Here is a 24756-nt window from a genome sequence, read left to right as displayed (position 1 = left end):
CCGGCTCAGGCACCAGTCCTTCGGGGAGCCTGCTCTCGGCTGGGCCTTGTGGCTTCCAGGCACCCCACACATTCCTCATCCCAGTGAGACTGAGCTCGGAGGGGAAGGGTGGACGGGAGCAGGGGCAGTACGTGCGCTCCTCCCTGGAGCCAGGTGGACAGGAGCCCAGCACTGCAGGCCCGCGGGCACCAAGGACAGACCTCCAAAGGCCCGAGGAACCAAGGCCTGGGGCAGTTCTGAGGGTGGGGTTGCAGGAAGAGGCCAGAGTAGGAAGGCTGGTTAAAAAGTCTCTACAAAGGATCAGTCAGACCCCAGGACCCTGACCTTCATCCAACAGAAAACACGTTTACACCTTGGAGCCGTCACATCTAAAAGGCTCCAGCCTCGGGTGTCTCCAGTACAGCTCCAGGTGTAGGCCAGGCACCAACGAAACCAGGGCGTTACTGAAAATCTGCAACAAAGCAAGAAACGGCCCAAGCCTCCCATCCCATCTGTCCATTCTTGGAGGGCGTGAAGTTCTTGTTCAACTTCTAACATGCTTTGGAGGTGCGTCGGTCCTCCCTGTCACACAGGTTAGGTCCCTGTAGTCTGTCATGGATCACCAGCAGGATGACCTCCCTACCCTGCAAGGACTCATGGAGCTCACTGCCCACAGGGCACCCGGGTCCGGGTCAGTCGCAAATGGAAGGAGCTGGTACCTGCAGGAAGTCATCCCGGTTGGGACCATGCTATGCCAGGACTTAAGTCCATCTGCTGCAGCTCCACGAATAGCTCTGGAGAACATGCCAGCCCAGCAAGGGCAATACTCCATGCTCATGCTCTAAGCTGAGTACTTGGTAAAACTCTGTGTCTCTAGTTTCAGACCACAACTCCCAAGGCAAGAATTTCTCCTCTGCTCCATCCTCACCTCACCAAGGGCTCCACAGATAAAAAGGAACCTGGGCACGACTCTCCTAGGTGACCCAGGGACTTAGCTGTACCCAGGGCTTGGAGGCAGGTGTCAGGGGGATGAGTCTAGGCAGAATTAAGATCCTTCCTGCTTATTCAAAAATACAGGAAAAAACAAGTGGGTAGGAGAGGTTTAGAGGCAGGAAAAGAAAAGTGACTTACATTGACTCTAGTTTAGGGCCAGGAGAACAGTTCATGGCAACTGCATGTTTATCCAAAAGAGTTCTCTAGCTTGCTCCCCCCACTTGTAACTGACTCACCCTATCTGGTATCTAATCACAGAGGCGCCTCGGGGTAGGTGTCAAACCCTCAATGGCCATTCCTGTAGTGGGCGGGGAGGTCTCTGGACTTAGTGGTTTGAACTAACAGAGGATGACTTGCTAATACATATGAATTCACGTGCCCAGCAAGGGAAAAGGCAGGGAAAGAGGGGAAATGCCAGCTACTGGTTTCTGTGTGCAGATAACCAGCAGAGGAAGCTGGACGCACTTGCTGAACACAGACAGTCCCGGGTTCTTGAGTTGGCACCAGGCAGGTTTTTCTGAGCTCCTTCGCTTCCTGCTGTCGCCTCAGCTCGTCTAACCCAGGCTCTTGAGTCCTAGAGGAACCAGGAGGGCAGGAATCAGCCAGGAAAGCTTTGGAAAAAAAATTCTAAAGTAGAAAGTCAACAGCTCTAACAAGGGACGCTTGTATTGCTTAAAATGGAAGAAAGTGGGTACAGGTAAGAAAGACACCAATGTCAGAACGGGACTTCTAAGGAATTAAGACAAACCAGTACAATAGGCTGGGGGCCTTGTCTTCTTGGGACTATGAGGACTAAGAGAAAGGGTGTGGGGAGAGCCAAGCTGGAGACCGTCAGACCTCTACCCTCAGAATCAGTCCCTAGGTTAATGCTAATAGCTAGCGCCCTGAACCCAAAGGGCACCACAGACATTGCCAGACAGCCCCAAGGCCCACTGGCGCTTAAAAAAGCAGACACATCCTGAGTTATGTCAGAAATTGAATGTCTGAAAATCCAAGTGTGTTGATCTAGGGCCTCCCCTTCTGGTGAGGGCTATGCTGGTCTGCAGAGCCTGGCCCCATGAAGACATCCCACCTCTTCAGAAAGTACAAGTTGGCCACACCTGCCTGGCTGAGGGGGCGTTCCCAGCACACCGAAGAGACCCCCTCCTAGAGCCTGGGCTGTGCTAGAAGGGGCCATTCAGTTCAGCACTTAGCTACCACCGGGCTCTTTTACTGCCTAATACACTGATCTCCAAGACCATGTGTAGCTAGACTGTAGAACAATTGTTCCTTTCTCATTAGGGACCCCTTAGAGAATTAAAGATATAGACCTTCTTGCCTAAAAGGCTCATAAGCACTTCAAAAATTATTTCAGATGTTCACATCCCCAGGCCATGCTCCCTGTCTTTCAGAATCCTGGTTCCCAGACCCCATGCCATTATAAGGCGTCAGAGTCGAGTCCTAAACTGTAAGATGGCTGCAGCAGGTTGGCCTGTGAATTCAAGTGGCTTCAACCTCTACTGCCCTCTGTTGGCCATGAGGAGGGTAGCCAGGTAAGAAAGCTTGATTGCTCCCTGGCATTGAAATTGAGACAGACTTTCTGTCCGGCAGTGCTAGGGGCGGATACTTTCACCAGATCTGCTACAAGGCTGACCTTTCCTTGAGGCGGGCTGTGGGTAAGGATACACAGGGAACCACCACATGAAGTCAAAGCACCACAGCCCAGGCCGTGAGCCCGAGTGTCGGGGTGGTCTGCTCACACAGGGCAGCCTCCAGCTGCAATCACTGGAGGCAGCGGCCACCCTGACTCTTAACTTCTAAGGACGACAAGGACATTGGGGAGGTGAGAGAAGGCCCACTGCCTGGGCTGAACCCCATGCCACAGAGCGCCACAGAGCGCCACATCACTTGAGACACAACTGTATTTGTGGGGGGCTGAGGAAACAGTGAAATGAGACATACAAAACTGGGGAGAGGCAGGGCACTGCAGGGGCCAGGACCCCCTAGAACTCCTCACTCTCATCCTCGCCATCCATAGACTCTGTGCCCACCTCTTCATAATCCCTCTCCAGGGCAGCCAGGTCCCCTCGGGCCTCAGAGAACTCCCGTTCCTCCATGCCCTCGCCCAGGTACCAGTGCACAAATGCCCACTTGCCAGACACCAGGTCAAACCTGTGGGTGAGACAGGCCCAGGCCTAGCAGTGGCTGTGGTATTGTTCAGCATGCAGCCTGCCCGCTGCATCTGGGCCAGGTCTCCCCCAGGCACCACTGCGGGGGACTGGCAGGTGATGCCCACCTAAGAAGAAACAGCAAGTAGTATAAGCATCTGGTTCCGGTTCCCTGGAAGGGGTCTGTGTAAGGATTCCCACAACCGGGCAAGGGGTGGTCGCCTGGTATTCAGCATTTGCCCGTCTGTAATAAACACAGGAATAGAGAACAAGTTAACCACCACAAGGAAACAGACGGATCCAGAATGGGGATATTCAATTGATGAGACAAATCCCTTCAAAGTCACAACTGAGAAAAAGGGTGGACTGCTTGCATCAAAAGATTTGAGACAAATAAATATAATGCCTGGTCCTGGTCCTTGATTATATCCTGACTCTGAAAAACTGACTAAAAAAAACATTTGTGGCAACTGGGAAAGTCTGAATACTGATTAGCTGTTTCTATTTTCAGGAACTGCTATCGATTTTGTTGGGGACAAAACCAGATGTGTCTTGTGTAATAGTAGTGAGTGTAGATGGGTCGGCAAAGGGAAAGGAAAAGGAGACATAGCAGAGTTAGATGCTGAGTCCCGGAAGCAGGGATATGGCTGTGAATTGTACTAGTCCCTCCACTTTCCTGCAGTTAGGAAATGATTAGTTTAAAAATATAAAACCTTATGAAGCTCTCCAATTGGATTGAAACTTAGCCTACTTTAAACATCAGGCTATTCAGAACATACAAACATAGCACGTTCAGTGTTTAAAAAAAGTCAGCTTTCCCCGATGCCTCTAAGAACAGCAGGCTGACTACTTCCTGAAGTAGAGCAGCTAAGCTTTCCTAATATGGAGCTGGGAAAGTCAGCCTCCGGATACCCCACCCCTTGTTCCTAGTCCTGAGCTACAGAACAGCTCCTCAGTGCTAGCAAGCCGCTACCATCCTTAGATCAGGAGCCCCTGCGTGGCCCCTGCCCCCACCCCACAGCACTCCCCCTGTGGTCCCGTCTGCAGGAGTGTAACAGGGCAGGCAAGCTGCATGTCCTCTGAATGCCACATCTGCCACCTTGAATCATCCTACTCACACCCTGGAACAAAACCCCAAAAACCTACACTGGGTCATGTGCCCAGTGCCCTCTGGGATGTGAACTGATAAAGGAGTGGGGCATAAACGAATCTTCCTCATCACTTCAAAAGGAAAAGACTGCATTCATAGACCTTTTGCCTCAAGTTTTGCCCATTATTTGAGTGGTAGGCCTTTCTGCGTTTCCAAAAGCATGCCCTTCTGAGCAGGAGCCGTTATTACGTGGTTTTGTCCAGCGTGGCACACATGAACGATGAGGACAGTGCTCCCCACCTGACTGGCAAACCTAGGGAATGCCTATTTGCCAGGATAAGAGACATGAACCGCTTTTCTTTCAAAAAGGCAAGATTTCAAATAGACTCGACCCCGGCTTACAGGCCAAAGTTCTGGGTTCTAGGCAGGCTGAGGTCTATTAAGTTAAAGGCAGCCTCTAAAGCTGTTATTTGCCCAATTCTGTCTATCGCCAGAACATCTGTTTTCATGCCTGCAGCTCTACAGGTCACAGGCCACACGCTGATCCTTCCCTGTCCCTAACTTGCCTTGAAACCCGAGGGACACCAGTCCACACAGTGGACGGTGCGTTTGGCCTTGACAGTGGCAATGGCAGCATTTACATCCATGGGCACCACCTCCCCGCGGCAGAGCATGCAGGCCACATACTTGCCATTGTGAGGGTCACACTTGACTACTGGAGGGTTCAGAGCAGGCGGTGATCTCAGCCCTGACAGTTTCCCATGGTAGGTGTTCTCCACAGACAATGGGCGAGTAGGTCACCAGGGCAAAGCGGATGCGGGGGGAGGGCACCAGATTGGTCTGGAACTCTGTGAGGTCCACGTTGAGGACACCATCAAAATGCAGGGAAGCAGTGATGGAGGACACTATCTGGCCAATGAGCCGTTCAGGCTGGTGTAGGCAGGACGCTTGGTGTCCAGGCTGCAGTGACAGATGTCACAGATGGCCTCGTGTCCACCATGAAGGCACAGCTGGAGCACTCCAGGGCGGTGTGGGTGGTCAGGATGGGGCTGTAGGGCTCCACAACCACTGTGGATGCTTGTGGGGCTGGATAGATAGCAAATTCCAACTTTGACTTCTTGCCATATTCACAGAAAGCCACTCCACCAGCAGGGAGGTGAAGCCTGAGCCAGTGCCACCCCAGAAGCTACGGAAGATCAGGAAACCCTGAGGTCCGGTGCACGGCCAGTCCAGGGTAGGAGATCAGACCATGTATCTGGGTAAGGGTGCACATGGTGTACCGCCTGCCCCCAGCCTCCTCTCCTGACGACCCTTTCTGTCTAGAAGGCTGTGACCTAATATAATAACTGTATTCCCTCTGTATTTACAAACAACAACAACAACTTTGAAGCATAATTGGTAGCTAAGTATATATATTTTATTGTATGTGCCATGAATGACTTGACAAGGGTACATCCATATCAAGATAAATATCCACCACTCCAGAAACTTCTCATGCTCTTATGCTTCAGCAACATAAAGGCGGCTAGAGAATATCTATAAGGGGCTCAGAGTTCTTGGGAGACGGCTGACCGAGAAATGCAGCGTTGTGTGTGTGAGAAGGCAGGGTAAGGGGAGGGGAGACAGGGTCAGGTGGGATGCGGGACAGAGCTGGGCCCTCTCAGCTTTGTCACTTTGCTACCTAGTTGCAGGAGGGCGGGAGTGGTGGCGGCAGAATCTTGTTGAGCAGATTCCCCAGCCCCACCTGAGGCTGGAACCCAGGAACTTGCAGGTCCAACAGATGCCCTGGGAGATTCTGATATAGTTGTTCCTGGACTAAAAAATCATCAGTCTACACCAGACACATGGGTAGAGACACTAAAAATTCTCCGTTTAGTCATATACATGTCAAATCATTGTACACCTGAAACTAACATTACATGTCAATTATACCTCAATAAACATAAGTTTAAAAAAAGCAGGCTTCACGCAAATTGATTTTTAAAAACTCTCCTTTTAAGACAGGCCCAAGCCTAGGGGGTGCTTTGTTTTGTTTTCACGCAGACTCCCACTCCTCAGGTCCCCTGCAAGTCCTGTCTCTACCGGGCAGCAGAGGATGTCTGGACAATTCGCGGAGGGCCAGTGCCAAAGTCCTGGCTCCTAGCTGGCCTTGCTCCAGGTTTCCAGGGCCTCCGGTGAGGATGGGACTGGACAATGGCTGAAAGCCAAGAAGGAATCTCTGCCAGCAGGAGAGCTCTGCTCAGAAGTCTCAGAACAAGCCAGGCTGCCGGAGGAGCCAGGGCTAGAGCTGGACCGAAGTTCAGAGAAGGCCTGGATTAGACCTGGAAAGCTGTGAACCATGAGGGCAGAGGCCCGCGTGCACAAACGCAGACGGAGCCGGCTACTGACTTCTAACCCTAGGTCCACACCCGAGGCCCACAGCTCCCCTAGGGGAAGCTGACTGGGCAGACAGGCCAGGGGAATGTGGGGACCCCATCCACACCAGAAAAGCCATAGGTCTGTGGCTTCCCTTCCTTCTACACATGGCCAGTCTCCCGGGCCAGGGAAGGCGGTGATGGTCACACCAATCTGCTGCAGGTGCCCCGGGCACTAGATCCACTCACTGGCTTTCAGATTCGCTCTAGCACCAGATCGATGATCTTCCCCACAGTGTAGTGGCCTGGGCAGCTGCCTGCAAATGCCAGTTCTTACTCCATCTTGAGGGGAAGAGAGAGGGCAAAGGTAAGAGGCTGGTCTTGCCCCCCCGGAAGGACCCAGGCACCTATGCTTCTGAGTTCCCCGAGGTGGACCACACAGCAACTGTGGGAGCACCTCGCACCCAACACCCACTTCTAAGCCCAGAACGACCTGGGCCTTTGAGGGGGAAAGGCAAGGGGCACTTTTAAAAGTTCCTTCCCTTGATCATAGCCACTCCATTCTGCGTGGGGAGGAATCGGGTGGTTAGGAGAATCTTGACCTTTGATTGGGATAAGAGCATCAACTAATGCAGAAAACCCAGGCCACAGTTTAACATCTCACACATGTCTTTAGAAAGATGGAGGGAAGGGAGAAGATTTTAGGAACAGGAAACTGAGGAGATCCAGGTGCAGAAAGGAGGAAGCGGAGAACCCGCTGAGAGCCAGCAACAGCCAAGTTCACACAGGTCCACATCCGGTAAGAGGCCCGTTTCAGTCAGGACTGAACAGGGGTCATTAGGACTGTTCTTAGGTCCCTAGTTCCTTAGGCAGCATGATCCAGAGCCGGAGGGTAGGGAAAGGAAGTGTAAAGCTTCTGCTTTTAGATCCACTCTTTCCTACAGCCTTCATTCTAGGTCTGACCCCTGACTCACACATCTGGCAGTTTCCAGGCAGAGCTGATGGACCAGCCTCCTCCTCAGCACAGGAAGCCCCCAGGACCCTCCTGACGACAGAGTCCAGACAGAAGCAACACATTTTAGTGTCCCTGGCAGGGGCCTGCCTGCATCGCAAGAGCTGTTCCCCTCAGCAGCCCCACGGACTTTGGGCCTGGCAAAATATGCAGGCCGGGGAGATGAACTTCCCCCACTGTCCACTCACCTATGACGGCAGGCTCCAGGTCCACAGAGACAGCCCGGGGCACGTGCCTGCCCATCTGCACCCCAGCCTGGCCCACATGGATGGAGATACACGCTCATTGTTGGGGCAGCAGAGCAGTGGCTTGAAAAAGCCTTCCCCTGGATCATCTCTTTACCTGTCCTCCCCTGAGGCTGAAGCCTAAGGGTGGTTTCCTGGTCTGAAACCCAAAGACAGGGTGTCTTTTCTAGGCCTTCCTAGACTTTAAGCCAAACTACCTCCAGGCCATTTTCTTTTCATTACGCAGGGCTTGAGAACAAAGGTAGCTAAAGTAGGTGTTCGAGGGCAGGAAATAAAGAAAGCCTTACCTGGCAGCCAAATCCCAGAGCCCAGTGCCCTGGTCTGCTGGCTGGCATGGCTCGGGGAAGCCCAGCCCTGCACGCTGAGGCAGGCCCACGCGGAGCTTCTAGCGCCGGACCCTAGGAGAAGAGGTCTCCCATGGGCACTCTGTCCCTTGCACCGTAAGCGGCAGAAGACAAAGCTCAAGTCTGTGGATGACAGGGGCAGTGACTCGGGTCGGAGCCAGTCTGAAGGCTCCCGCGGAGCCCCCTCTTTCCGGGGCGTGTCCCCGCCGGCACCCATCCTCTCGCCCCGCTCTGCAGACGGGTTGGTCCAGGCAAGCGCTGCTCAAGGGCCACAGTGGAGCCAAAGGCCCGCCCCGGTCTCACCGCTGCTCCCTGAGCTGGCTCCTGCGGTGGACGGACCGCCCATCTTCTGGCCCTTCACCCCCAACCCACAGTCTAGGGGATCCTCGGCAGGGCTGCGCACCTCCTAGATGCAGAGGGTTCCCTAGGGCGCTGGGCAACAGATTAGCGGCCTTAGAAGTGTCCCCCACGGCGGCCGCAGGGCCTTTACCGGGCTCAGAACAGAGGTGGGGATCAAGGGGTTCCCGTGGGGCCCGGGGCCCGCGTACAACACCGAGTTATTCGCTCTGAGGCCCTTCACGTCTCTGGGCACCAAAACAGGAGAGCAGTGAGCAAAAGACCCTCTTCCGCAGGCGCCAGGGGGCCCCTAAAACCCCTGGCCGGGTCCGGGCCGAAGCAAAGGCCGTGTCCCTCTGACGTCTGCGCCGAGCCCGGCTGCCCAGGACGAAGGCCCGAGAGGCCGGCTCGGAACTGGAGGAACCCGCCGGCGTCTCCAGATCCCCCGGGCCGGCCCCTGGCGGGAGCGGCCTCGAAGGGAAGCGGGCACTGTGGCGGGCGGCGGGCGCCTCTTTGTCCCGCACCGCCCCGGAGGGCCGCCCCGCTGCGCCAGGGTGGAGGAGGCCGCCCGCGTGGCCCCCGCGATGCCCTCCGGGTCCGCCCCCGGGCGCGCAGAGCTCATCAGGCTCGCGTCCGCCTCGCAGCGGGGAGGGGCGGAGGGGGGGGCAGGGCTGGGGCTCCCGGCGGGACGCACAGCCCAAGCCCCCCCGACGCGACGCGCGGCGCCCCGGCCTCCCCTCCTACCCGCGCAGCCGGCCCTTACCACGGGCTCCCCGGCCTCCCCGCCGGCTCCTCCAGGGCCCCCCGCCCCCTCTCACCATCGTTGTCCCCAGAGGTGGAGTTTGCAGAGGGTTGGGGACCGCGCACACCTTCCGATTCTCCAGCAACACCGAGCAGCCCGGGGGGGCGGGCTTAGGTGTCCCCATTGGGCCGCGCCGGGACAGGGCGCGCCTCTCACTGGGCCCGCCGCGCCCGGGCCCGCCCCCGTCCGCTACTGGCGGCCTCTTTACCCCGCCGTAGGGCGGCTTCTAAAGCCGAAGGGAGCGAAATGCTCGCCGTCCGAATCCTCCCCGCCCGCTGGGCCTTCTTCTCCCTTGGAGTGTGTGTTGAGTCTCAGAGGTTGAAACTTTGGGGAAACACCTTCATTCCGGTTTTGTCTTAGGTTTTTACACGGGTAGCACAGCGGACTTGGTTGGAAAAGCGCATGAACCTTGGAGGATGGCACAGTCTTGAGCTCAGCAGCCACCAGAGAAGAAAAGGTGCTGTGATGGAACCAGGCACGGGGAGCCTCTAAGGCGGGACAACATGCGGCCAGGATGGGGGAGCGGTGGAGAGCCAGGTGGGGAGGGAGCACTGCAGGTGCAGGTAATCGAAGTTTACCTCCCCTCTGATGGCGCGAGGGCACGCTCCAGTTCCGGTGACCCAGACCGCCGGAAAAGCAAGAGGTCCAGCTGGCCAAAAGCAGATTGAAGGGGGCTAGTGGGGAGAGCATGGTTACCCCGAAGAGCCTGCACATAATTCCGCTGGCCGTGGGGCTGAGGGTTTTTGATCAGAGAAGTGATGTGATCTGAGCAGTATTTTAGGCCGAACATAGATGTTACCTGTGTGCTTTTTTTTTCCAGTGGTGGTTTCGTATTTTTCCATGCTTAAGTGTGTACACACATTTTTCCTCTCCGCAAGCTGTTAGCTACCTGACATGACGTTTTACTTCTAAATAAAGCTAAATACCTAAGCGTAACAAATTAGCCCATTTCCTAGTTTGGGATGGTTAATTGGCGTTTGGTTTTATCAAATGATTGGACACCCACAATGATTGCCCTTAATATTTGTTCAGCACTTTCCTGAGGAGCTCAAAGGATCTGGCCTCTCACTTCCCAGTGGAAAGGTGACTGCGCTCAGCTCATGCGGGTTAGGCTTGCAGACATGAATTCTTAGGAAAACCTGCAGTTGTAGTGATTTGCTGTTGAAGATATGGCTATTCATTGACCGTCACTGTCCCAAGCAAAGCATCTTGAATGTTACATTCTACTGAGGGTGGGCATATCCAGGATTAAAATGAAGCTATGAATTCAAGAAGTCATACACTCAAAACCCTCATCTCTTCCTTGCCTTGCCTCATTCGGCATTCATTCCAGCTGCTCACAGAGTCGGCCAGAGAAGAATGTCCTTGCGTCCCTCTCCTGAATAGAGGCAACTCTAACCCTGGGATTTTAAGTGCACATGAGACAGTGATAGCTCTTGGAAAGCGCACAAACCCCACGCCCTCTTGAGAGTATGCTTCTTTACATCACACCAATTAAAACCGGTCCTCTTACAAGGTATCTGGATTTATTTCTATTATCTAGACTGCTTCAGATTTTACATTTTTATTTCTGTCTTTTCCTCCTCTTCTCTATGTCACCCCACTGATCTCAACTTCAGTGCCGTTGCAGATAAACCATTTTCATACAGCTCTTCAGGGATTTAGAGGGAGGGAACCAAGGGCAGCTCTAATTCTCAAGCAATCTAAACAATCCTGGTAAGCCTGCATTCTTTTTCCCTACATGTACTCTCCATCTTCCTCCGCCACAGAGTATTAAATGACACTGAATTTAAATGACAACCACAGTCAATCTGGGCAAGAGAGGAGCAAAGGAAGATGGAGAAGTTTTGTGGTAACAAGAACATCCTTTCACCAAGTGGTGAAGAATCAAGGTAAACAGGCAGACACTGGGGCCAAGGCTTGGCTATTTATTCTTGAGCTAGTGCCAAGACTGCACAGGTACCCGGCTTTCAAATGACTGAATTACTTATGACTGATAGTCATCTTAGTATAGTTGCCCAGTTGGATGCCGACATGAGCTCACTTTCTTTCTCTATTATCTTGAAATTTTCCTCCTTTTTGACTGGGGCAACTATTTACAGGGACGTAATCCCCATTTCCACCAATCCCTCTCTCATCACGGGTTGTTTCAGGACAAAGGCGGGAGAGGGATAATGTATCAAGGCATAGAAGTTGACTACTCTTCCTTCACCACCTTAGGGCCATAATGTACCCAACCCACATTCTATCTCCTCACTAGTTCCCCCAGGTCACAGTTCACCCTGGCCCCCAATCTGAAATAGGCTGTCTGGGGTAACCAGGTCTGGATTTGGGAGGGGCTCTTAATTATAGCAGAATTAAGACTTGTTCCTGGAATCCAAAATTATAATCATTTGTTATAATATATGCTTTGGGTACACATAGTTTTGTGTCATAGGCTACAAACTGCTCATCATGGATAACATTGTTTCTCTACAAGGCAAAATGCATTCTAAGTTTTGATAGACTTGAAGTGAATTCAATGGACATGACTGCCACTTAACCCTAAATTCTGACATTTAGAAACATATTCCAAGAATTTAAGTCTCCAAACAGGAGAAAACCTTGGTCACAACTGAAAGATTGGCATGCTGAAATTAACTTCCTTTTCTTACCCTCTGAAGACTTAGCCACCATCGTGGCCACTTTGATGTCCCCTCTGCATGATCCTGTACCATATCTGTTTTGTCTTTGCCAAAAGGCATTGGGAAAAAATGCAGTAGCTAATTTCTAAACCATTATTCCTGCATCAGAAATATAAATCACTCTAATCCTTAATTCCATTAAAAAAATCTGCATCAACTACTTTATACTGGTCCCATTAAAATGATATAATCTTCAGTGGAGTTTATTGTAAATTCCCTCAACAAGTATTTATCAAACTAATAAAATGTGGCAGACATTGGGCCTGGCACCAAGGGTATAATAGTAAACAGAATATTGTTGATCCCTGTGTTTATGAACTTCACCTTCCTTAGAGGTGAGGAGGTAGAGTCAAGGGTTTAACCTTTAAATGTGTATAGGTTTAGGAGATAACAGAAAAGTTCAATTCTGAAGGGAAGAACTAATATTTAGGAAAGTGGGCTTTATGTAAGACCACTAGTTACATCCTTTTAAAACACTTTTTAGTAGCAAACACTCAGAAAAGTGCACAAAAAGATGACAGCTTAACAATTTATTACATAACCACTAGTTTATATATATATATATATATATATATATATATTTATCTTTTCTTCTTATGGCTGAATAATATTCCATTGTGTATATGTACCACATCTTCTTTATCCATTCATCTACTGTTGGACACTTAGGTTGCTTCCATATCTTGGCTATTGTAAATATACAATCTTATGTTGCTTTCAAATGTACATCACAGTGGTTCAACAGTCCCCATGATCAACTTATATTGTGATTGTGAATTATTGACTTTTTATCCCCCTCCACCTCCCCTTGGTAACCACTAGTCACTTCGCAGTGTCTATAAATCTACTGGTTTTTGTTCCTTCTGTTTTGCTTTGTTCTTATACTCCACAAGTAAGTAAAATCATGTGGTATTTGTCTTTCTCCACCTGGCTTATTTCACTGGGCATAATAACCCTCTAGGTCCATCCACTTTGTTGCAAATGGCAAGATTTCTTTTCTTTTTATGTCTGAATGATATTCCATTGTGTATATGTACCACCCCTTCTTTATCCATTCATCTACTGATGGACACTTAGGTTGCTTCCATATCTTGGCCATTGTAAACAGTGCTGCATACTACGTAGATTTTTAAAAATAGAACAATAGCAGTATTACAGAAGCCCTCTTCATGTCCCCTCCAAACCATTACCCTCACCTTTGCTATGTATCAAGTATCCACTTGCCTGGGTCTGAGCTGTTTTGTTCCATTAGTCTATTTGTTCTCATGAAAAACTAGGATGTCTACCCAATAGAGAAATTCTCCTATTTTGTTTTCCTCCACGACTGTCTTGGCTATTCTTAGTCCTCTGCATTTTCGTAATGAGTTGGATTACAAAAATGTTGGACTCTAATCAGAAAAATAAATGAGTTTTTGATTGGGATTTTATTGAATTTATACATTAGTTTGTGGGAAAGCTGATATTTTTACAAAATTAGGAGTCAGCAAACTTTTTTCTTAAAGGACCAGATAATAAATATTTCAGGCTTTGTGGGCTAAGAGGCAAAATGGGGGATATTTTATACTCAAAACCATTTTAAAAGGTAAAAACCATTCGTAGCTCACAGGCTCCTGAATCTCAAAAAATCAGATGTTGGTTTGAATGGATTTGGCCTGTGGGGTGCAGTTTTCTGGCACCAAAATTTTTTTCTTTTAATTTGTCAGTAATATTATATAAGGTTTTGTGTTACCGACTTGCAAATCTGTTAAGTGATTGCTAGCTCTGTTTTCTAGTTCTCTTCAGCTGTGCCTAATCTGCTATTAAAACCTTCCACTGTGATTCTGTAACATCTATGTTGACAGAGAGTAACTGCACTGGGGATGGGGAGGCTTTAATAATATGGTAACTGCTGAAGCTCTGTGCTGTGTATTTGAAACCAATGTAAGATTGTATATCAACGATACTTTAATTTAAAAAATCTTTCACTGAATTCTTGGTTATTGGATTTTTTTTTAATTCTACAATTCACGTGTTTTTTCATGTCCATGTATCTGCTGAAATTCCCAAAACTTGCATATCTCCTTAAACAGAGTGAGGTTATATTACAGTCGATGTCTGAGATGTCTGATAGCTCGTGTCTCTAGCCTCATGGGCCTATTTCCTTGTCTATTGTTTTACTGGTTTTATTATCTTGTCTCATATGCTTGGTTACATTTTACTGCATTCAGGATACTGTGTTAGCAAAATTGTTTGTATTTTCCTCTATAGAGAGGGATTTTGTTTGCATATGGCACCGGTTTGGGGAAACTACCACTCTGGGATCATCTAAATCTAATTTCAAGGATTGAGATAATTGGAAGCTGAGCTGCAGCCCCTGAGAGAGCCTTCCTATTTCCTACTTCTGGTTCACTCTTATTCCTGAGGTGCAAAGGACTGAAGGCTTCAACCCAAAGTGAGTCACTTATCAGGCCTACTACTCTTTGACAGGCTTTGTCCCCTATCCCTACGTCTGGAACGCTGTCAGAATCATCCATGAGCATCTGAAGTTCAGTAATGCCCCTGGGAGAACAGTGACCCACCTTCCAGGGCCTCCATCTTCACAGTGGTCTTGATCCAGTAATTCTTCAAACTCATGTTAGCTCTCTGATGCCTTCAGGTTTTAAAAATATTTTGTCCAGCCCTTCTAAGTGACCCTCAGTGGGAAGTTCAGTCCAAATTACCTATCCCCATTACCAGGAGCAAAATCCTCGTTAGTTATATGTCCGAGTTACTTGGATAGCCTCATACACAGCACGGTAACAATGTGTAAATGTCAGTAATGATTGTTCACCTTTGATTCTGTGTTTAAAAAAGTATTTAGTAGAAACAATTAGGCCCTGGAAGAATCAACTGCTCTCCCCCACAGGAACTGCAGGTTTCTACACTCAGAGCAGCAAGCATGGGTTACCTCTAGCTACCTGAGGCAAACAGCAGTTCCCCGATTCAGAAGTCTTCATTGAGAGCCTAGTATGTGTAAAGGGAACGAAGATATGACATTCTCCTTTTATAGCAGACACTAGGTGATTAGTTGACAGACCTCAAGATAAACCCTAAGGTTCAGATTCAGCTTTTCTCTGCTTTTTCAAATTATATATTCTTTCCAAGCACACGCATGAATCTATTTTCTACTGTTTAAGTGCCTTTATTTCTTTCAAGTCAAACTGAAAAGACAGAATAACTTGGTAATTTTGGCTACTAGCATGACTATGTTCTCAAAACAAGAAATACAAATGACCAGTAAGTATGTAAGAATTTCATTAGAAATAAAGTAAATGCAAATGAAAAGCAATGAGATACTATTTTTTTCTCCTATTAAAGTGGCAAAATATTCTTTTAATGGTAATAAGTACCCAGTGTGAGAAAGGGTCCAGAGACATGAGTGTTCTATTACACTGCTGGAGGAGGGCGGATCAGCACAGCTGTGTTTGAGGAACATCTGTCAATACAGCAAAGTCTTAAAAACGTGCATACCCCGCAATTTCACTTTTAACAATGGATGCCAAGGAAATAATTAAGAATGTGTATACAGACTTAACTGTAAGGTTGCATATTATATCACATTGTAAGAAACTAGAGACAATCTAATAGTGGATTGTTTAAATAAATTATGGTACAGAAATACAACACAATACTAAAAACAGCAGTGTGTACATAGATGGATATCTATTGACCTGGGAAGTCAGAATTTTGTTAAATGGAAAAAGCAAGTTATAAAAGAGTACAGTATGACCTCATATTTGCTTTAAAAGGCCATATTTAAGTATACACATAAAAAACTTTGAGAAGAGTATACACTTTACCATTGGCAAGTTCTGGGGGGTGGAAATATGATTTTAAACAATTTTATACCCATTTTTATATTTATTTTCAGTGAACGTGTATTATTTTTGTGATTAAAAAAAAAGCAAAGTCAGAGCCTAATTTTAAAAACTGCTTTGCCTAGGTTTTGGCTTGTGAGAGGAGGGGCCATATGCCCCCAGAGGCATCTACTTGGTTTTGTTCCTTCTGACCTGAGTGGATAATTCTCACAGACGCTTTTCTGCAAATGCCATAATCATGGACACTGGACTGTCTGCCTGGAAAACGGTTCTCTCGTTTTCTACTAGAGCTCGTGAGGCTACGACCTGGGAAGGAAGCCACCTTTCTAGGGGAGGAGGTTGGTTGCCAAACCATGCCTGAGGCTCCACCTTCGCTGGGGAGCCCTTAGAGGAAGTTCTAGGGAGAAGGAAGAAGCAACCAGAAAACGGTGCAAAGGAATAGACTGCAGACTGGAAAGTCTCTATTAGTCCTTCTTTGACTTCTAAGATCTCCTGAATCTTAGAGGTACGGATGACAGAAGGATATGTGACGCCTGGCTATACAGATTCGTTTTAGGATGGGGAGTCATTTCAGAAGAGAAATGACAACAACTGCAAATCATTTTGAACAATTAAATTTGCTGTTAGAGCAACTCCACAGTTATAGAAATAGAGGCCTCTGGATGGAAAGTTTGTATTCTGGGCTGGTACAGAGACTCCAGCTGAACCTCAACTCTGTGAGAACCGTGCCCGGTAGGTTCGGCAAATGTAGACACTCTTCATTAGTCTGTCCTAAGAACAAAGGAAGAGTTACTTGTTCAGACGAGATAAACCTATATACTCATGGAGATGGTGACAAAGGCCAATCCCTCCTATATTCCACACCCTCCACCCTGATTCCAGAGATCCTGGGATAACAGCCAGAGCTGAGTTTTCCATGGAGTGGCTGCCAGATAGGGTTGCAAATCTGATTCTTAACTTACAGGCTACAGCAATGAGGAGCTAATGTAAAGAACCGTATCCAGATTTGAAGGGAAGAGGGGCCATGTTCATCTTCACAGTCAAAAGTCACTATCAGGCTACAGCAGAAGCTCTCAAACACGGTATTAGAGGTATGTCCAAAGTAATGTGTTTCTGATAATAGTTTAAATACTGAATTTTAAAAATGCATTACTTTTAAAAAGAATAAATTACTGTAAAGTTTAGCCACACAATGAAGTCACTCTCGGACACTCATATGCTTTCTTGAGAGAGAAAAAGGTGAACTTAAACTATCGGCACAGGAGCATCATTTATCATGTGTCATCGTGGCTGGAAGCTGAACGCTGCTCTTCCAGAGCAAGAAACAAGAGAGCCCCCGGGTAAAAGAGGGCCCCGGCAGAATGCTGCCATGCGAACAGACCTGTGCAAGTGCCCCGGTGCCTTAAACCTGGGGGAAAGCGCAGACTAGGTAATGTGGCACAGGGCACCACGTGAGAGGCCTGCACCTGAGGCTCTGCGGAAACAGGACTGGCCCTCTTCGGGTTCACCTGGACGAGCCCATACTCATGATTTCTACCCGCACAGAGGAGGCGCAGCAGACCAGTCACACCAGGTGAAATGCCAGTTCTCGTGGGAAGCAGCTTTTATAGTCGGGATGGCGCTGAGGCCCCCGCCCCTCAGTTACTCGTGGGAAACCCGTTCCAGGGCCACATAGAAACTGTTCTTGTCATCGAGGCAATGCCAGCCAATTGGTCCGGTTTCACAGTCTGCGCAGACCAGAAACTTGATGTTGCCCACGTCCTTGGTGAAGCCCACGTTCTCAAAGATGAACATGTTACCAACCAGCCAGTGCTCCTGGAGGAGATCGCCGTCGGGACTGCTGCCTTCGGCCAGAGCTGGCTTCTTTCTCATGGACGGAAGGAAAAGCTGCAGCGGAAGAGAACATAAAGAAGACAAAAGCTGAACTGGCCCCGTCACATCAGCGCCTCCGTTCCGCTCACACGTCACACTGCTCCCTAGCAGCTTCTGGAGTCAGAACGGGATGAGGTGGGGGCCCTGTCAGTGGGAAACACAGTAGGGTGCTGGTGGCTGCTCTGCTGCCTCTGGTCCGTGCCCTGGTTCTTGAGAGACATGAAGAAGGAACTTTGGTCGCCGTGGTAACAGGGCCTCACCGCTTTAGCTCATTATGCTCCAGCCACATTCCCTTCTTCCTTCCTCAAACAGGGTAAATGCGCTCTACAAGGCCAGCTCCTTGATATTCAGCCCACACGTAACCTCCCAGGAGCTGCTCCCTAACCACACAATCTGAATTCGCTCCCCATACTGCCCACTGTATTTTTATTTTTTTAAATGGCTTTACTGAGGTAACTGGCACATATGCGGCAGTACTTAAAGTGTACAATTTGATTCATTTTGGCACATGTACAGCAATGAAACATTACTACAATCAAGGTAACGCACATATTCATTACCCCAAGAAGTTTCCTTGTGTCACCACCCCCCTCTTTATTTTCTACTTCTTATTCTCTGAAATCATCTTATTCATTTACGGGTTTAGTTGTTCACCGCGGGTCTTCTTCCGCCAGAATGTAAGCCCAGGGCAGGCAGGGCACTCACCCTCCTTGCTCATTACTACACCCCCTGTGCCGAGAGCAGCAACTGATATAGATCAGGAAGACAAATATTTGTTAAAAGAATAAACACAGGATATCTGGCTTTGCTCTATTCCGCTGTAATGAATGTGCTGGATTTATCCTACAAAAGGAACATTAAAAAGGAAAATCTAGTTCTAGAATTTAGAATATTATCCCTGGATCCTTGTACCTGTTAATCAACATGCCTTCCCAGTCATTCGGAGGAAGCCTTTGGAACCCACACACAGAGGCCATTTCTTCCATACAGTTAGTCTACACAGCCTTAGCTGTCCCAGACTGCTGAGAAATACCAGCAAACCTCGTGACCCTTCTGCTCCTCATCATTACGGCTGCTCCCAATATACTTATTTCCCATCCCATGATGCACTTTCAGTGCCTCCCCAGACTCTACTACAATAGGATGGCCTCAGTGTGCTGGTCTGGTGTTGGCCATCAGAATAAAAGCAAAACATTTCTGAAAATTAAAAAATAAAAAGTCGGACTGACATTAGTCCAAGAAAAAGAAATGCTTTAGTAAGGGTGAGCAGGCATCTCCTGGAGTGTTACAGTTAGGAAGTCCACCAGAGCTGCTCGTGGGTACTGAGTACGCGGAGCTCGCCCCTGTCTGGGCCAAACGGCAGCCAGGAGGATGTTGCTGGCAGGGAGGAGGAAGCCCTGACCCGGACATTTCTATTCCCCCCACCCCCAAGCGCTTGGATTTTTGAAGCAGGTACCTGTGCACTGCCCTCTGCTGGGCTACCTGAGGCTTCACAATATGAGGGTCACTGGCCTCATCTGGGGTTTAAATGAGTCCTTAAAGCTTTGTTTAACTATAATGAAAATGGGAACAGGCAGAGGTACAGAAAGAGTTAGGAATAAAAATTCGGGAACCAGGGAACCTGGATTCTAGTCCTAAGTGTAACAAAATTACACGTCCCCCAAAATATTTCTTACCTATCGTCTATATTGTAGGTTTGAAGTCCTATCTTAACTAAATGTAGGGGAGTGAAACGCAGGGGGAGGAAATGAGAGGCTACTTAAGCGTCAGCCCTCACGAGTCAACAATACTGGCCCGCTTCCCTGGCCCTGTTCCCATTGACAGTGCAAAACGCCGCCTCTGCACCTCATCTGAATAATGAGCTAAGGGAAATACTATTATTAATCATTAGTTCAAGGGTCATACTGGGTTCTGTTCCCTCTATTCCACCACATTTTGTTTTTATTTAAACCCTGTAAATTGACCCACGAGACTATGCCTACACATAGCATATGTGTACCGATGCATGGATCTCAACCTATTCACCACAATGCCAAAGATTGGAATACAATGAGGCTTTCTGGATAGACTGCTGGGGTGGACATCAAGATATTACTATCCAATCTGAGGCAGCTAACCTGGCTGGAGACTCAAGTTAAGATGCCTGACCAGTGGACCAGCTTTGCTGTCGGGACCCCAGCCAGTACCCCTAACCCTGCACAGGCTCCTCAGAGATGTGCAGACACAACAACCCACTGAGCACTTGCTAATGTCTCAGCCGAACTCCTTTTGCTTTCCCAAGAACTGTGAACAGTACCCTTTTAAAAATTATTTTCTCTCTGTATAAATACATTCTCAACAGAGAAAACTTGGCAAGCATGCTACAGTATGATGAGAATAAAAACTGAATACAGAGTAAACTTCTGGTAACTTTTTTGTAATTTCCCCCCTTCTGTGAGGACTTGTGGCAGTTCTAAAACATGTCCACAGATTCTCTGGCCATCCTTCCACCAAGATATGGCATCCATGCCTCTCCCCTCAAGCCTGGGCAGGTCACCGTGAGGGCCCAGATGGACACAATGCAGCGGGAGTGACAGGCCGGGTTGGAAAGGCCATGCCGGTTTCTCTTGGCACACTTGCTCTGCCGAGACTTCAGCTACTATTAAGAACTCTGGCTACCCTGAGGCCACCATGCAGGGACCATGTGGGGAGAGCCACTGAAGACAGAGATGCCCCCAAAGCCTGTTCCATGCTCAGTGCTTGAACCTTCCCAGCCCACAGGCTTCTGCCTGCTGTCACATGAGAGACCCCAAATGAGAACTGCCTAGCCAGGCCCAGTCAACCCCCATATCTGTGAGCAAAATACATCACTGTTTTAAGTCACTGTTTTGGAGGTGACTTGTTAGGTAGCCATTAGTTACTAGAAGAACACTGTGTAAGATAGTTGAGATGCATGTGCCATTTTGATTCCTGAATTTTTGTTGTGCTAAAGTACACATAAAATGTGCCACTTAAATTACTTTTAAGTGTACTGTTGAGTGGCATTAAGTTCATTCATGTGTTGTACAACCACCACCATCCATGTCCAGAACTTTTTCATCTTCTCAAACTAAAACTGTGCATCCATTAGACGACTCCCCAGTCCCTGGCAACTATCATCTACTTTCTGCCTCTATGAATCTGACAATTCTACGTACTGCAAGAGTGGAATTCTACAGTATTTGTCTTTTTGTGACCGGCTTACTTCACTTAGCATCATGTCCTGATTTTAAAATCAGTTTTAAAGTTTTTTTGAGGTAATTGTAGGTTCATATGTAGTGAAGATACAGATATATACAGATATAAAATTTGCTATTTCTATATGAAGAAATAATACAGAAATTCCATGTATCTTTACCCAGTTTGCCCCAATGGAAACATTCTGCAAAACTGTAGTACAATATCACAACCAAAGGTCGACCCTGATAAAATCCACTGATTTGTATTGCTTTCTCCAGTTTACTTGTACTCATTTCTGTGTATGTAGTTCTATATCATTTTATTAATTTCAACCTGTGTAAGTTCATGTGGCCATCACCAGTCATGGGCTGAATGGCTCCATCACCACAAGGATCCCTCATGCTGCCCTTTTACAACCACACTCACCAGCAGCCCTCTAGCCCCTATTTCCTGACCCCTGGCAATCACTAATCTGTTCTCCTTTGCTAAAATTTAAAAAATGTCAAATAAATGTAATCATACGGTCTACTATCTTTTGGGACTGGCTTTTTCCCCCTCAGCATAATTCCCTGGGGATTGAGCCAAGCTGTGTGTGTCAACAGTTTATTCTACTTTTGTTCATTCCATGGTATAATTTACTCAGGACGCCTGGGCTGCTCCCATTTTTGGCTATTATGAAAAAGGTGCAATGAACACTCAGGCACAGGTTTTTGTGTGAACCTACGTTTTTACTTCTCCGGGGAAAAAAGGCCCTGAATGCACCTGCTGGGTTGTATGTTAAGCGCATGTCTAGGTTTAGAAGGAACTCTTTTTGCTTACTGCCCTCAGGTCCTCTGCTCTCACGTTCCTATGCAAACACTGCTAAAGGTGGCCTTTCTCATGAGCCCATCTTCCACTGCCCTCTCCTGTCAGCACTGCCTCCTCCAAAAAATGTAAGAAAAGCAAACAATGTTCTTTTTTTTAATTTTGAGATCAAAACAATGCTCTTCTATAATGTCATCTCCCTTTTCCTACATTCTCAAACTCCCTGGGGAGTGCCTCCTTCCTCTCTGTCTTCGTGGAAGTAAGGCTCTTGCTGAGGACACCACCAGCAGCTCCTAGGTCTGCCCATCTGACACTGCACGTGCATCAGGATCTGAAGATGGAAGCAGTGTCCTTGCTCCCAGATTATTACTCCTACATCACTTTGCTCCTTTGCCTTCTGGCGACCCCCCAACCCGTGGTCACCTGAGGTGGCCTGGTCACTATGCCCTTCCCACAGCTGACTGGCACCTGGCTCCATCTCCCTTTGACTCCTCATCCTACTGCCATTCATGGGCTTCTGCCCCCTGTGGGGAGGAGTCATCCCCAGAGCTCCCTCACCTCCTCTATTCCAATCACTGTTCACTCCACCTGGCCTCATTTCTTGCCACTTTCACTACATTCTGTATCTGGCCAAGTCGAACTTTTCAGTTCTTCAAGGGTACCATACTTTCTCTCACAGCTATGAAACATCAGCTTAATGATAATCTCCTCTGCCACAAACTTAAGGTAAGATTTCAACAAGTAGAAGTCAGGGGTATGAACATTTTATATGCAAGACCATTTGTATGACCTAAAAAGAACACAAACACATGCTGCCCAAATAGTGGAGGAAGGTAACAATGAAAATACTAATTCATTCCCTTCACGTTAACCCATTATTTACACTGGACTTAATGCCTTTATTCATTAATTTATTTAAATCCAAATATTTATTAGGGTCTTACTTATGTGCACAGTCTAGGTGTTGGAGAAAAAGAAGTGGATTGGACATAGGATCACACAGTCCAGTGGCATAAACAACAAATACTAGTAATTTCATATGATCAACTGGGATTATAAATATGAGTGCTTCGCGGGCTTTAGGCCATGATTTCTCAATTTTGGTATTACTGACATTTTGGGCGGGACACTCTGTTGTGGGGGGCTGTCCTATGCACTGCAGCTCGCTTAACATCCAGCCCTGGCTTCCGCCCTAGATTAAATTAGCACCATGCTACAGACGGAATGTCTGTGTCCCCCCAGAATTCTGATGTTGCAGCGTAATTCCCAAGGTGACAGGTCCTGGGAACAAAACATACTTTGAGAAATAATTTTGAGTGACAGGGTACACACACGATTGGAATGAGATTGCACTTTCCTGTGGGCCCGTTACATCTCAATTAAAAGTTTACCAATGTGAATTTTTCTCCCCAACTTCCTCATTTGGGGAGTGACGGCAGTATGAAGAGTATTAAAATTCCTAACTTGAAGAAAATAAAGATGAAGCCTTCCCTGATGCTCAGGACCTCAGACAGGTATCTACCCGCCTGAAATGATTCGGCCGGGGAGCGGCGGCTTCCAGTCCCAGGGTAAGGCGCCTGGGCTCCGGGAGTTACTCGGCCGCGGCCCCCACAGCAGCACGACCTCCGGAGCCCCTTCCGCGGCGGGCAGGCGCCCGGCAGAGACCGGACCACTCGGGGCGGGGCTGGGCCGCCGTGCGGGGCCCGGGGCGGCCCTCGGCTCGCGCGCGGAGGGGAGCGTCCCGCGGCGCCCGCCGGGCCCCGACGCAAGGCTGGGCGAGGCCGGGCGGAAGCGCCGGCGCTGGGCTCCCGGCGGCCAGGGCTCCAGGGCTCCAGGGCTCCGGGGATCCAGGGCCGCGCGAGGGGCGCAGTCCCGCCCGGGAAACCGAGGCGCGGCGACTCGGACTCCGGCCGCCGCGGCCCCCGGGAAAGCGTGCGGGGCGTAAACTGCCTCCGCCGCGCCCCCCTACCTGTCGGCGGGAGAAGAGAGCGGTCCCTGGCTGCAGCACGCGGGAGCCACAACGTCGGCACAGCACCGCCTTCCGGTTTCGGCCCTCGGCGGACACTAACTCGTCCAAGGGCTCGGCGGCTTCCATTGCCGCTACCGCCGCAGGCCCCTCGGCCACGACCGCGCAGGCGCAGTTTCTGCTCGGTCTTTCCGAACTGCGCTGGCGCGGCCTTCAGAGACCCGGCGGGGAGTGGACGGTCTGCGCAGGCGTCTGCTTCGCAGTTCTGGATTTACTGCGCAAGCGCCCTCGTTCACTGGCTGGGCGGCCAGCTGTAAGCGTGGCCTGGTGACAGGATCACATCCTGGGACGTGACGTCATCTCTCTCCATAGTCACCTGGTCATTGGGCTTCCCTTACTGCTGAGTAAACCTGGATAAATAAGTCATTAGAGTTGACCATAACCTTTTTTTTTCGCGAGATTTGAATTTAGTCTCATGGATGAACGGGTACGTTTCTGCAGGCTACGTGAATCTAGGTCAGACTTCCCATAGGCAAGTCTTAGCCACATCAGTTTCTCTGTAAGAGACTTAGAGGGACATGTACCTTTTTGGTGTTGGAAAAAGATACCTGTAAGCTTTAAGTGCTGCTTTCTTCTAACAGTGACTACTAGGTGGCAAAACATTGTGTTGAAACACCGTAGAAACTAACCTATGGAATCACACACTATCCTTATAAAGTTGTCACTCATTATCCCTAGTGTACAACGAGGAAGGCGGTGATCAGAAAGGTTACTATCCAGGGTCCACAGATCCAGGCATGGCTCTGGAGACATTGCTCTTGATCATTATATTTTCTCTTCCATGAGTCTTTAAATCTCTAGTATTAGTTCTAGTGCAACAGGCCATGGGTTTCCTGAAATGGCAGGGAAAGCAGAATATGAAAGGGAATTAAACCGCTTGATTGGATAATGTCTCATCTACCCACCACCTCCATCTGCATTTTCTTCTTCCTCTTTGGCCTTCATTACTGCAACATTTAGTAATTATATGCTAAACCTTGATAAAATAATGATACACACTTTTTATCTGAGAACAGGTCTAAACAGGAAGACAA

At 48.7% G+C, this 24756-nt stretch overlaps 2 protein-coding genes and 1 pseudogene across 6 annotated transcripts; all 3 read right to left on the bottom strand.

Annotated features, from left to right (window-relative positions):
• Positions 1 to 1552: 1552 nt before the first annotated feature.
• On the bottom strand, positions 1553 to 5451 carry LOC118924633 (tubulin alpha-8 chain-like; annotated as a pseudogene).
• Positions 5452 to 5553: 102 nt separating this feature from the next.
• On the bottom strand, positions 5554 to 10100 carry LOC130678882 (uncharacterized). Of its 5 annotated transcripts, none has more exons than XR_008999456.1 (6): positions 9319 to 10100; positions 8108 to 8218; positions 7764 to 7830; positions 7538 to 7608; positions 6813 to 6905; positions 5554 to 6496 (listed from the first exon to the last, which is right to left on the bottom strand). XR_008999456.1 is itself a non-coding variant. In XM_057508110.1 (6 exons), exons 1-6 carry the CDS (start codon positions 9424 to 9426, stop codon positions 6288 to 6290), a joined length of 714 nt encoding a protein of 237 aa, XP_057364093.1. In that variant the 5' UTR covers positions 9427 to 10090; the 3' UTR covers positions 5554 to 6287. The 5 variants fall into 5 exon arrangements, 3 of the variants coding, with proteins under 3 accessions (XP_057364093.1, XP_057364095.1, XP_057364094.1); XM_057508110.1 differs by having other exon boundaries at positions 9264 to 10090; XM_057508112.1 differs by having other exon boundaries at positions 5555 to 6905.
• A 5025-nt stretch (positions 10101 to 15125) lies between these two features.
• On the bottom strand, positions 15126 to 24020 carry RABIF (RAB interacting factor). The gene is made up of 2 exons (XM_036909569.2): positions 23666 to 24020; positions 15126 to 17709 (listed from the first exon to the last, which is right to left on the bottom strand). Exons 1-2 carry the CDS (start codon positions 23789 to 23791, stop codon positions 17464 to 17466), a joined length of 372 nt encoding a protein of 123 aa, XP_036765464.1. The 5' UTR covers positions 23792 to 24020; the 3' UTR covers positions 15126 to 17463.
• Positions 24021 to 24756: the final 736 nt, after the last annotated feature.

The sequence above is a fragment of the Manis pentadactyla genome, chromosome 9, assembly GCF_030020395.1.
Source record: "Manis pentadactyla isolate mManPen7 chromosome 9, mManPen7.hap1, whole genome shotgun sequence".
In the NCBI taxonomy this organism is placed as follows: Eukaryota; Metazoa; Chordata; class Mammalia; order Pholidota; family Manidae; genus Manis; species Manis pentadactyla.
The sequence above is the reverse complement of the archived record's forward strand: the minus strand, read 5'-3'. Positions and strand labels throughout refer to the sequence as shown.